The 13,713-nt window shown below is 52.0% G+C and overlaps 1 protein-coding gene and 1 long non-coding RNA gene across 2 annotated transcripts in view; both read left to right on the top strand.

The window, feature by feature from the left end:
• The window catches only part of LOC147583418 (putative palmitoyltransferase ZDHHC11B), a 35,195-nt gene extending 23,814 nt beyond the window's left edge, over positions 1 to 11,381 (top strand). The window contains exons 12-14 of the mRNA XM_086680408.1: positions 1,329 to 1,422; positions 6,887 to 6,959; positions 10,678 to 11,381. Coding sequence (XP_086536534.1) covers positions 1,329 to 1,422; positions 6,887 to 6,959; positions 10,678 to 10,973 — 463 coding nt within the window. The 3' untranslated portion in view covers positions 10,974 to 11,381. The remainder of the gene's footprint in view (positions 1 to 1,328; positions 1,423 to 6,886; positions 6,960 to 10,677) is intronic.
• The window catches only part of LOC147583412 (uncharacterized), a 380,385-nt gene that overhangs the window by 181,917 nt on the left and 184,755 nt on the right, over positions 1 to 13,713 (top strand). The gene's annotated exons all lie outside the window — the stretch shown is intronic.

Below are 13,713 nucleotides of genomic sequence, written 5' to 3'. Positions count from 1 at the left end.
GCCCCCCGAAGGGCTCGCCATACTCCGCTCACTGGAGCTTGCGATGAGACCTCTCTAGGTTCTTCACAAGTAACATGTGAGCTAGCGCACAGGTGTGAGCAATGCCCGTCTACTTTCTGTCTGTGAGCATGTGCCGCTTGCAGAGGCCACCGCGGTCCATGACCGTGTACAGCAGTGGCAGGGCTCGCCGTGTGCCAGGTGGGTGACCGCACCTCGCAGGCCCCTGGGGAGCACACGGCCTCTGCCCCTCCTGTGCCACAAAGACAGAGAGTGGCCCCTTTCACATCGTGGCCCAGCTTCAAGCACACATTTTAGAGAGTAAATCAGGTATAGCGAAACACGGTGACTACCGTCCCCTTGACAAGACGTCATCTTCTCCTGGAGTGTGAGTAACAGGAGGCTTCACAGCACCCGTGTCAGCGAGGTCCGTGCTGTCTCCCCTACATTTCCCTGAGCACACGGTGAGCACAGGCTCCCTCTGTTCCTGGAAGGATGGTTCTGGGGCATATTTCGCAGTTGTAAGTGTCTGAATATTGTATCCTGACTTCACAACCTCAGTAACTTTGTACCAAGTGCCCTTTAATGCATTTGAAGTAAAACTAAAAAGGGCAAGTTATTTACTTGAATGTCACCCACCACACACACACACACACACACACACACACACCTCCCACTCTGGCCTGCAGGGATTGTTGCAGAAAATGTTTCTTTGGTAACCAAAGAGTTTGGACCCAGTTGAGCAGCTAGCACTTTAGACACCTTCCGTGGCCTGCTCCTGAGGCCTCACCCGAGTCTTAGTCCTCGAGGCCCACCCACCCAGGGCCTCCCTGGGACGTCGATCACGGGGAAACCTTGTAGGACTTAATGCAGCCTGTGTTCCTGGCGGTCGCTGGCAGACAAACTTATTGGGAGTACTTCTGTCCGGCTGTTTATCTGTCTAGGGTGTATGGTCTGCTGGTTAGGTACAAATCAGCCAAACAGTGAATATATGAATAAGGGGGAGGGTCCATCATGCAGGTGAAGCTGCTTCTGTCTGGTTTTAAAGGCATTTCTGTCAGCAGAAATCCACCGGGTGGCTTGTTTTAATTTTCCGCTGGTGGTGGAAGCCTGCAGTGTCCTTCTCGCATGAACCTTCTGCATGTTTATGGCGCGAGACCCCCTCTGGCACTCAGCCTCCAGGCGCTGCCTGCTCCCGAGCCTGCAGATAAGAGGGGGCCCCAGCGGGGAGACGTCCACGGACACCGTGGAGCCTGCAGGGTCCCCACGTGCTAGCCCGCCCAGCGAGGGCCTGCTCTGTAATGTGTTCCTCCTTCCCTGCTCTGCCCTAGCCTACCTGGGAGCAAGGTGTCCTCGTCGCCATCCAGTGACTTCACCCTACACCCCACCTTGGCTGCCGGCACAGAGGACCACCTGCCGCTGAAGGTGAGCCTGTGCTCAGATGTAGGGCTTGGGGCTCCCTCGTAAGCTGGGCTCAGCACCATACCTGGATGCTGGTCGCACTGGTGTTCTGCATTTACTGGGTGCCTGGGCCACTACACAAAGAGCACCGACGGTGTGTGTGGAGTAGGAGGAGAAGCGAGAGCAGATCACGCTCCTGACAGGGGCCCGTGTGTGTGAGAAGCAGAGTCCCCAGACAGGTGTCCCTAAAACAAGCCTCGTATGTGTGCTCTGGTGCCACATGCTGGTGATGGCCACGTGGTAGGTGACACAGAGCAGAATGCCGGCTGTGATAGACTCTCAGCAGTGGGTGTTTTCAGGGTGTTCTGTGTAATCCCTTCAACTTTCTGTGTGTTTGGAGTTTTTCATAATAAATGTTGGGGATAAATGTTGGGATAGAGAAGGGGTGTGTATAACTGACGGTCAACACAGAGCGTGTGAGCCACACACGGGGTTGAGTGAGGAAGCCTGCAGATGATACGCTCATGGCCCCAGGACAGGGCATGTGGGGTGGCCTGTGTGGCCAGGCAGGAGACACAGGTAGACACAGTATGGTGGCAGCCTCACCAGCAAGTGAGTGTAGAACCCAGCAAGGCAGGGCTGTGGAGGACCCGGGTCCCACCGTCCATCCTTCTGTGTGCTCCCTTCCAGAGTGGCTCACGAGGCCACCCAGCCAGTGGGGCCTGAGTTGCTTCTGTAACAGCACGAGGCTCCAGACAATGTGCTGGAAGCCTCGGCTTCGAGCTTGACTGCACTTGAGAGGGCCCTCAGACCCTGGTGCTCAGCCGCCCATGCACATTCACTGAACTCACGCCCTTCCCCGGGCTGGGGCTTCCTCTCTGCTCATTCTGGACCCCGCGTTTAATCCTGACACCCTGTGTGCCCCCACTTCACGCCAGGCCCACCCCTCTGCGGGCGACCCCAAGGCCCGTAGCTCTTAGCAGAGTCATTAGAGAGAAATGGGCGCCATAAGACACACTTGGACTTGGAGTCCACTCTGGTGTGCAGGCGTGACTGGTTCCACAGCCCAGAGTAAGTTCTTTAACCTCCTGGAGTGCCTGGGTCTCCACGCTTGCAAGATATGCATGGACTCTGTGTGGGGTCCCGAGTCCTGCTGCCGGTGTCCAGCTGGGACTGGTGCTCAGTAAATGGTAACCCCCATCCCCCATCACACCTGCTTTGGACCTTGCTGCCCATTAATTATAATCCTCATCTGAGGACACAGACTCATCACTGATCTCTGCATTACCTGCTTCCTAAGTTTACTCAGTATTTTATTTATTTTTGGCAACAGATGAAGCATCACCCCCCCCACCCCCCCCCACCCCCCAAAAAAAGGCAGGGTCCTGATGTGGTCAGCTTCTGTGTGGCCCAGCCACGTGTGGTCTGCTTCTGTGTACGTGGCTTGGCCACGCTCTTTGTTGTCATGTTTTCCTTTCACTTCAGTGTTTCACATCATACGTATTCCTAAAAAATAGATGCTCACAACACATCAGTTACTCTTTATTTCACAGAAAGGACATAGTGTGTATGTGATGTTTGGAATTTGGGGGAATCACCTCTCGGTCAAAACGGTGGTTCCCTGTCCTGGGTGGCCGAGCTCATTTGCCTTCCTTCTGGGACTGCTTCTTGTAACTCCCCTCTGCTGTGGGCCAGCAGGACGTGTGCCCCCGTGCGGGTCTCTGTGATGAGCAGTAGGCCATCTCTTCTACAAGGCCAGACTCTTCTACAGGGGTGCTCGGTCTGCACTCCCGCAGAAGCATATGCATATTCGGAGCCCCGTAGGTCCGTGTCGTCCCCAACACCCGGGGCACCTAGTGGTGCGGCTGGCGGCTCACGATCCCTCCCAGCCTTCCCCTCACCACCGATGGTGCTGAATGTGCATTAGCCATGTGAATTTCCTTCTGTGGGAAGTGCTTGCTCTTGTCGTTGGCCCATTTTCCTCCTGGCCTGTTTCTGCTTTTCTTATAGATTTATTTGTGTTCTGTATATATGCTTGATACAAACGCCTCATTAGTTGGGTGAATTACAGATAGAGTGTCACAGCAACTCGACTCGATGCTTAGCTGAACTCAACATTTGATGAGTCAGAGTCACACTCACACTTGTGCATATTTTATGATAATGCTTTTTGGTCTCGTTTAATCTTGAACCCAATCTTCTAAACGACAGTCATCTATACTTTCCACTACTAATTTTCAACATTTGATTTTGAGAGTTGAGTCCTCACTCTGTGGGTCATTGGTGTGTTTAGTGTGAGGTAGGCATCCAGCTTCATCAGTTCCAGGTGGGTTTCTGTTGTTCCAGCTGCTTTCGCTAAACATCAAATGGACCTTCTTTCCCCCACTGATTTATTTTTTGTATGTCTCGTATACTTTTTATTCCATACTTCCTCCACTACTGCCTTTCTGTATTTAGTTGAATTTGCATACTGTGCCATTGTGATTCCCATCTTCTTTCCTTTTGCTTATACTTTTTAGTTACCTTCTTACCGGTTACCTTGGGGATTACAATTAATACCTTAAACTTATAAGAGTCTAGTTTGAATAGTACTACGTTAATTTCGGTAATATATACTCTGATCCTATACATCTTCCTACCTCTTCCTTTATATTGTTACATCTTTACACATTGTGTGCCCATTAAGAAAGATTTATAATTATTCTGTGAATTGGTCTTTTAAGTCACCTAGAGAAGAAGAGGAGTTACAAACCAAAGTACGACAATCCTGGCTTATGTCTCAACCTGTGTGGTTATCTTTCCAGGCGTACTTTACTTCATCTACTGTCTAGAGCCTCTGTTTTAGCCTAAATATCTCCCTTTAGCATTTCTTGTAGGGGAGGTCTGTTGCTCATGAGTTCTCTCAGCTTTTGTTTATCTAGGAACATCTTAATTTCTTCTTTATTCCCAAAATGCGGTTTTGTTGGATTTAGAATTCTTGGTCGGCAGATTGATTTTCCTTCCAGGACTTGAAAGGTGCCCTCTGGACTCCATGGTTTCTGATGAGAAATCAGCTGTTGATCTTACTGAGGCCCCTTGTATGTGATTAACCACTTCTCTCTCAATGCTTTCAGACTCCTCTCTTTGGGTTCTGAGAATCTGGCAGTGCTGTGTCTTGGTGTGAACCCTTCTGAGTTTATCTTGCTTGGAGTTTGTTGAGCTTCTTGGATGTGTACATCCGTATCTTCCATCGGAGTTGGAAAGCGTGCAGGCAGTGTTTCTTCAGATACTTTTTCTCTCTGCCCCCTCTCTTCTTCTGGGCCTCAGGTCCGCCAGGTGCTCTTCATTTTCCTTTGTTCCATTTTTCTCCCTGGTCCTCAGGTTGGAGAATTTCAATAATCTTCAGCCTCACCGATCCTTTCTTCTCCTGCTCTGTTGTGAACTCTTCTAGTTAATTTTTAATTTCACGCTTTTCAGTGGCAGAATTTGGTTCTTTTTTGTAATTCTATCTCTTTATTGATTTTCTTTTTTGTTCATTCGGTATTTTCATGGCTTCCTTTAATTCTTCACCTTGGCTCATTGAGCACATTTAAGATAACTGACCTAATGTCCTTGACTACTAATTCAAATGTCTGGGCTTCTTCCAGGAAATTCTGTCAAATTATTTTTCTCCTTTGAATGCGCCATATTTTCCTGTTTCTCTGGATGTTTTATAATTTTTTGTTGAGAACTGTATATTCTGAGTATTATAATGTGGTTAAGTCTGGACATGAGATTCTCCCACTGCTTGGGATTGTAGATCTTTGCTTGTTGAACTATCAGTTTGTGACTCTCCCAAGCTACTTTTGCAAAACATGTATTTGTTGTTGCAAAGTTTCTCTCATTATCTCTGTGGTCAGCCAGTGTTTTCCTTCAATGTCTGGCCGCAAATAGGGGGAATAAGTGTCCCATTAGATGCTCCCAAAGACAGCTGCTGCCGCCAAGGGGGCCAGGGCAAGCGAGCCCTTGTGCCGGCCCCTCGGGACATGACCAGACCAACCAAAAGGCACAACAGACAAGTTTTGGAGTACAGAGTCCCTACTGCCTGCACAGGAATGAAGGCTGTTGGCCTGTAGCCACAGGACGACCGAGGGTGTGTTGTCGCTGCTTTGTTGACACCACTCACTCAGGAGAGTTGGACAGCATCTCTTCCCTGGTGCTGTGCACCATGTCTGGTCTGGCTTCAGAGTCTGGAATAGTTGACCCCAAAGGCTCTCTTTAGCACAGTGGTCACATCTGTGGAGGACGAATCTCTCATGCTTCCTGTTCCCTGGCTTTGTCCTCAGGTGAAGGATGCCGATGTGCACTCTGAGAACACGTGTCACCACCTCCCCACAAATCTCTACCCCGCAGGCAGGCCTCCACTGTTCCACTGCCCGGCTCCATTGTGTTTCTGTTTTCATTCTAAACAAACAGTGTGCTTCCCTGGGGCATCATTTCAGTAATACCTTGATCACCTTTGCTTCCAAGCACCATCACCTCCTTCTGTGGGTTTTTCTTACACGTCCTGCCTCTACCAGGTTGCTGCCCACTCCGTGGCCCTCTGTGGCCGGCGCCCCCACCTCTTACCCGTCGGAGCCCTGCCCCCACCTCAGCTCCCACAACTGCCTCTGCGTTGGGTCCCCTGGGGGCCTGTCCATCTCAACAGCATTGTCTTCACGCCTGGCTTTTCTGCAGTCTGTTGCCGTTTGCTTCCTCTTCTTCAGGGAGCCATTGTTCATGAGGTTCCCCTTTCATTTCCTTCCTGTTTAACCTCATTCATGCCTCAGTTTGTATCTTGACTAATTCTCAAGAGCTGGCTCTGGGAGGAGGACAAAGGCATGTACGGGTTTAGAGATCTCCTAGAGACACTGGACTTGCAGAACCTTCCAAGGAAAGTTGTGCACAGCTGCACAGTCCAGTCCCACCGCACACAGCCCTGTAAGTCAGAAGGAGCACCGTCCCCGGCCATTTGGCAAGAGCCAGGCTCTCCCCTGTCGTCTGTGCAGGGGATTTGAAGTCACCGTCAGCAGGCCCAGTAGCACCAGGGCAAGGGAGAAACCTCCTGCTTTCGAGAGATGGTGTGAAGACATTTGGGGCCCCTGGGTAGCCAGAACTCACCACCAGCAAGCAGATTGTTCAGAGAAGGTGCCAAGCAAGACGAGGCGGCCTGTGTTGTGTCTTCCCCCCATGCCAATGGTCCAAATAGGCTTTGCTGGCCCCCAGGAGACCCTCCTGCTCATCAGAAAAAGCCCCACTTGTCTCTGTCCTGATGCGCGTGCAGAGGGAAAAGCCAGCCCCCACCCCCAGCGCAGCCTCATCAGCAGCCCCACATACAAGTGAGTGCTCTGAACTCAAGAGGCGAGATGGCTGCCAGTGTCCCAGAGCCCGTCGTGGCTCCATCTCCAAATTGTGCTCTTGCTGCTACATTCTGTCCCCTTTGGCAGTGCGAGAGATGCCATGTCACGTATTTCCTGTTATTTCTCTGCAGGTCTCAAAGGACCAACAGGAAATGAGTTTGCCTGTGGAAGGAGACAGTGCTGAGGGCAAAGGCCCAGCTTCAGGTAAGACATCACACAGTGTGGGAGTTGACATCCACCCAAGTTTGATTCCCTAAAGAGGAAAATGTTTTCTCCAGAAAAACAAGGAGAGGGAGAAATCACCGGTGGGGAGTCAAAGGCTAGGACGCTTGTTGTGTCAGTGGCAAGGAGGACAAGCTTGGGCTCACGTAGTGTCTGCCAATGGTGCCTGGCGTCCCCACGCTAGCCCCACCACCTGCTCTGTGTGCTACAAAGCAGCAGGTGCAAGACGTGGGGCTGAACGCCCCGCTGGCAGAGTGCCTGCAAGGTAGGAGCTGGCCCTGGATGGCGTTGCTGTGGCTGCCGGTGTGAGCCATGGACCCTGACGTGCAGGGGTGGCCAGCCTAATGATGGCACCAGAGCGAGGGCCACGGAGAGTTTGACTAGTGACTGGAACCAAAGGCCTGATGTGCTCTGTTAGAGGCTCAGACTCCACCACCCGCACGCTGTCTGCCGAAATGCACGGTGATTTCGTTGTTCACTCGCCTGACCCTTCCAGAGTCCTTCTGAGACGGCCCCACCTCATCTAAGGAAATGTTCACCACTCCGCTTTTAAACAACTACCTACCCTTGGCCACGATGACACCTCCTACTGCCACCACCACTTCAGAGCTCACAGTGCAATTCTCCAGTGCTCCTGTTTCTAGAAAAGAGGTGGAGGCTGACCTTTCAACACACCTGTGGCCGCAGGAGTCAGTGGCTCCTGTTTCTCGAAAAGAGGTGGAGGCTGAGAGGGTGAGTTTGATTTCTGCGTGATTCCAGAAAGGGCCAAAGCTGGATTTTTAAGAAACATAAAATACAAGCAAGTGGCATAAGTGACAGGGAGCCTGAGCCTCAGGTCTGGGTACATGGCAGGTTGGCTCCTGAGTGGACTGACACCACGGGCACATGCATGTGCACACTGTCCATGTGGGTGTGGTGCTTGTGGACAGGTAAGAACAAGGCGTCCTCAGCCAGGGACGGAGGCAAAGAAAAAACCCACAGAGAGCCCCGTGGGCACCTGCAGCCTATGTCCCAAAGGCCCCTGCCTCCCTGGTGAGCCGGATTCTCACGGCCTCACATAAGGGAGAGACAGGCCCAAGCTCAGGGCACAGCCAGAATGGAAGGCCAATAAGTCATCCTGTAAAATCAGGACTCAAATGGCTACTCAAATGGCATTGTAGTGGTGAGCCCGGAGGAACCCCGTGCTCCGCTCCCACAGGACACAAGAATGAACCTTGGAGCCGAAAGGAGCTGAGAAAATCCCCAAACTCCTCAAGCTGAGGATTAACACCAAGTGATTGTGGACCAGCCGTTTGCAGGTGCCGAGAGGCGCTCCCCTCGCAGGAGCTGGGAAGATACCAGCCGCTCTCATCCCACATGGCCACGCCCTCATGGAGGCCAAGGCCACCACTGAAAAAGACACATGGGAGCTGGGCTCAAGGACCAAATGCAAAGTAACTGTGGTTGTTGTTTGGGGAAACGACAGGCAAAGGGAAAACCATCTGAAGAGAACAGAAAATTTGTTTAAATTGCATGTGTATTTGAAGAGAAACCAAATAAAACTTAGAGCTGCAGAAAATACCACTGACGTGGGGCAGCTGACTGAGGGTTTTGTAGCACACGGGTCACAGTTGGAGTTCGTGAGCTCGAAGCTGGAACTGGAGAAGCTACCTGACACTCAAAGAAGGGACGACAGGTGGAGAGCGTGACCGGAGGTGGGGCTTGGGTCTGTGGTGTGAGCGGAGTCCCCCACAAGGAGGGCTGCTGGGGGGCATTGTGCGAGGCAGTGGGGCTGAGGGCCCTGCACTGCAAACCCGCACACACTCGGGTCCAGTGAGTCCAGGAACGGCAAATGAGACTGTAGATATGTCGTGAGCAAGCTGGCACACTCCAGAGACAAATAAAATGCGTGTTTTTAAATATTTGGCGATAAAAAAGGGGAGTCCTTCCAGGGAATATCGACTAGCTACACTCATTGTAACGGAAGCTACAGCAGAGTGGAGTCCTGCCTGCAGTACAGGGAGCCATCAGCGCAGGGCTGCCCTCCTGGCTGATGCACGTTTGAAGGCGAAAGTGAAACAGGCACTTCACACAGAAGTAAGGAATGTTAGGGAGTGAAAAATAGACCATTTTCGTAGCATTTTTAGAAAGCGATGTCCCTAGGAACAGACCTAACAAAAGACACGCCGGACTCATGGAGAAAATGATAAAACTTGCAGAGAGACGTTTTAAGGAGCCTGATGAGTGCGGACAGACACAGCTCACGGAGTGCGTGCCGGGCCTCCCAGAGAGGCCAGTGCAGGATGCCAGCTCGAAACCCTGCGTCTGAGATGTGTGTGGAACTGCAAAGGATCAAGAATGCCAAGAGGCAGAAAAGGAGCAATTTAGGATGTCTGGCTGGGCTGCTTCCACGAAGCTTGTGAATCAAAGACAGAGTGGTGTCTGTGCAGAAATAAGCGCAGGGCCTGGTGTGGTGGCTTGCAGGGGCCGCGAGCACGTCAGTGGGCACAGGGACACTGTTTCTGGTGTGGGGCGACTGACGAGCAGGGGTGGGTAGATTGTTTCATAAACGAGGAAACATTTGGTGCCGTGTGGGAATAACACTAATGAAACCAGACCCCACCTTGTACCGTTTACACAAATTAATTCCACGTGGACTAAAGACATAATGCCTGAAGGGACAACTATACAAACTGGAAGATAATATTTGGTAGTATCTTCTTTTTTTTAATTTATTTATTTATTTTGGGAGAGACGGAGAGTAGGGGAGGGGTAGAGAGCCAGGGAGAGAGAGAGAATCCCAAGCAGGCTTAGCACTGTCAGCACAGAGCCCGATGCGGGGCTCGATCCCAGGAAACCGTGAGATTTTGACCTGAACCGAGACCCAGAGTCCGATGCTTCACAGACTGAGCCCCCCCAGGCACTCCTGGTACTGTCCTTATGTCCTCATGGTGACTGAGGGTCCTTAAGCAAGATTTTCTTAAAGGCACTGTCCCTAAAGGAAGATACACAGAAATTAGATCACTCCCAGATACAAAGGGAGGCTGTCAAAAATTGGGAAAATATTTGTAACACATAGCTGACAAAAATTGGTGTCCAGGACACAAAGTACTATGACACCAACAGGAAAAACGTAGACACATGATGACCAGGCACTTCAGGGAACAGGGAACCCAGAAGACCCACAAACAAGTGCGTACCTGCTGCCATCCTCCGGGAAATGCGACTGAAAACCACATGTGGTGGGGTGAGGTCCCTGTCACATGAGCAGGTGTGAGTCTGACATCACTGAGGACTGGCACAGGTGGGCCTGGGACGTGCACGTGGCTGGTGGGCTGGGCCAGTGCTGCACCCACAACTGGTGGACAAGGCCGTGGGCACCGCCAGTCATCCTGGGTGTGGGTGGGGAAATGCCTGCCCGCTGCACCAGGAGCCATGAGCATTGCTGCTGGGTCTGAGGAGATGCCCAGTACGGGGATCCCAGCATGGGGGATAGGTGGAGGAGGGTTCCCGCTGACCCGCTGAGCAGGGCTGTGTGTGCAGACACAGATGTTCTGTGCAGAAGCAGCTGCCCTCCTGGCAAGATGTCAGGACGGACTGCACCAGGAACCTGTCCTTGGCCTTCCTTGCAGAGGGCCGGTTCTGCACCCGGGGCCAAGGACTGGGCGCGCCTTCTGCTCACCGCCCTCAGGTGCTCATGGCACTTTCTTTTGCTCTGCAGGAGCCAAGGAGCCCACACTGGCCAAATGGGCTGTCCACACACCAATGGCCTTAGAGATCTGGGCTCAGAAGGCAGCCCTGGAGAAACTCAGGCTCCTGCACACACTGCCCTCCAGCAGCCAGAATGTGCCACACATGGATGTCCCCTTGGAGAGGCAGCAGGTCTACAGCAAGGAGCCTGCCACTGTCACCACCACCAGGAAGCCTGCGGATGGGCAGGTGTGCAATGGAGAGGACATCCAGCTTCCAGGACAGATAAAAGAGGTGACTTGGGGCCGGGCATCGCCATCCAGCTAGGAAGCAGAGGGCCCGCTCGATGCTCAGGGAGAGACCAGGGTCAACCTGGATATCTCTGTCAGCACAACTTGTGTCCACCCTGCCACGGAAGCCCCTGAGTCCAGGGCAGGCTCTCACCCCGACTCCCATGATGCCTGACTGGCCTGAGGCCGGCAGGCGCTCCCGCCATGTTCATGATGCAGTACAGCCCTCGACTCTATGCAGGCACCAGTGGCAGCCAATGGCCCGGCTTCCTCCAAGCGGACTGCTGGGTCCTGCATCCAGAGTCAAGGAAAGAAGGGAGCCTGTGCGCACCCTGACTTGTGCTACACGGAAAGACTTTGACCACCCCTGCGCCTCACTCCACCTGGAAGCCATACTTGAAAGGCATTCATAAGTTTCCAAACACGTCCCCATCGTGCTCCAAGATTCAGGACAGACTTGGTGTGATGTTTTCACTTGTTACTTAGGAATGTTGACAACTGTTATGAACCTAAGTAGCCTTTAAGGAAATTCTTCAGAATTTCTTAGAAAGTTATACGAAATAACAAAAAAATAATTTCCCTGGCAATAAGCTTGAAATCAGTCTTGGTAAACTTTAAATTCTTGGGTTCCAAGTGGCCTTTTCAAAGCCCCTCCTGCCCCCACCCAGCCTGGGGGCCACCTGAGTCCTGGCCAGAGTGAGGCCGAGGGGTGTGATACAGAGGAGGGGATTCTGGCTTTTTTTTTTTTTTTAAGTTTATTTATTTTGAGAGAGAGAGAGAGAGAAAGACAGCAAGCAAGGGAGGGGCAGAGAGAAGGAGAGAGAGAGAGAATCCCAAGCAGGCCCCATGCCACCAGCACAGAGCCTGATATGGGTCTTGAACTCAGAAACAGTGAGATCATGACCTGAGCCCAAACCAAGAATCAGACGCTTAACCCACTGAACCCCCCAGGCACCCCAGGGCTTCTGGCTTTATGGCGAACTTTTCACCACAAGATAATTAGTGCTCTCATGAAAATGTAATTTCATTGCATCCTGGATCCATACAAAGTGAGAAAATCCTCACAACACTGGAGAACAAAAGTGAGCTGATAGGTAGGTGGTCCAGGGCCAGGGGCTCCTTTGAAACCAGGCCTTGATCCAGAAGCCAGGAACAGAGCTGGGGGCAAGGATCCAGGATGAATCCAGTCTCAGGCAAAAATAAACTGAGCTAACCTGGCCCAAGTTAAGAAGCTAGATTTTCAGAGCTTGAGATCAGTCCAGATAAGCTCACAACCAAAGATCACAAACCATCACACATGAGAGAGCCAAGAAACAGTAAAAGAGAATTCAGACCCCCAGAAACCTCAAGGACTAGAAATATGGGATATTAAGGAGGATGCACAAGATATTTTAATGTTGGGGCGCATGGGTGGCTCAGTCGGTTGGGCGACTGACTGCGGCTCAGGTCACGATCTCACAGCTCATGAGTTCGAGCCCCACATCGGGCTCTGTGCTGACAGCTCGGAGCCTGGAGTCTGCTTCAGATTCTGTGTGTCTGTCTCTGCCCCTCCCCTGCTAACGCTCTCTGTCTTCCAGGACTCACAAAACACGTGCCAGTGGCTTCTTGTCCAGCCAGCTGCACAGGTGAGGAGATCTACACCTCGACCTCCTGTACGGAAGCATGGGTCACCGGAGACACTCTGACCTTAAGGACAGCCAGAGGAAAGACCCCAACAGAGGAAAAGCAGACAGACAGCAGACATTCTGGCTGTAAGGACAGAGGGAGGAAACAACTTCCACAAAGCATAACAGAAAATAGCTGTCGACCTGGAGTCACATACCCAGAAGTGCTACACGTAGGAAAAAGTAAAAACACATTTGTAGATGACAGAGAACTGTGCTTACTTCCACCAAACACATAGTGCTGTGACTGGAGAAGGCAGAAAGGAGAGAAGTGTGCGAAGCAAACATGGACAGGAGGCACGGGGAACAGGTGCGACATTCACCCTGACCCTCTCGTGCTTCCTGTCGGCTCACCAGGTTTTCACAGAGTAAAGACACAGATTTGGACGACACAAGTAACGAGCCTGATTCACGGGATGGCTGCGGACCCCAGGCTCACTTGTTGGGAGGTGTGTGTTCTCCCGGGGCTCGTGGACCTTTTCTAGAAACGGAGCTTGGGCTGCCCTGCCTCACCTCAGCACACTTCACCCAGGGACCCTCGGCGTGCCGCCCCCTCTGTTCCTCTGCCCCTTCACACTGTGCCGGTCTCGCGGCTGTTCCTGTCCCTTCCTGCTCACTGCCAGCAGCGTTCCCCTTGTGGTCCTTATGGTTGGGGAGCATCCAGCCTCTTGCGTCTGTGGGTTATAGTTTACGTCAAACTTGGAAACATTTGGCCGTTATTTTTCTAACACCTTTTCTGCACCCTTGTCCCAAGTATTCTCTCTGCTTTTGGGGGGACCCCAATTAAGCACACAGTAGGCTGCCTAAAGCTGTCCCACAGATCACTGACGATCCGGGTTTTCTAATTCTCTTCTTCCTGTTTCACTTTGGGTAGCTTCTGTTACTACATTTGTTCCGTGCCTAATCTGCCGTTGGCCTGTCCAGGGTATTTTCCATGTCACACACTGTAGTTTTTCAGTCCTGCTAATTCAGTCTGTGGCGCTGCTGTGACTCCCATGTCTCAACTTAACTTTCAGGCCCTGTGGAATGCAGTTAGCTGTGCTGATACCTCGTATCAGTCCTGGGTCAGTCCCAGATGACTGGTCTTGTCACATGGATCTGATTTTCCTGCTG

The sequence above is a fragment of the Puma concolor genome, chromosome A2 (genome assembly GCF_028749965.1).
Source record: "Puma concolor isolate L17-30 chromosome A2, mPumCon1.1.hap2, whole genome shotgun sequence".
NCBI lineage: Eukaryota > Metazoa > Chordata > Mammalia > Carnivora > Felidae > Puma > Puma concolor.
The sequence above is the reverse complement of the archived record's forward strand: the minus strand, read 5'-3'. Positions and strand labels throughout refer to the sequence as shown.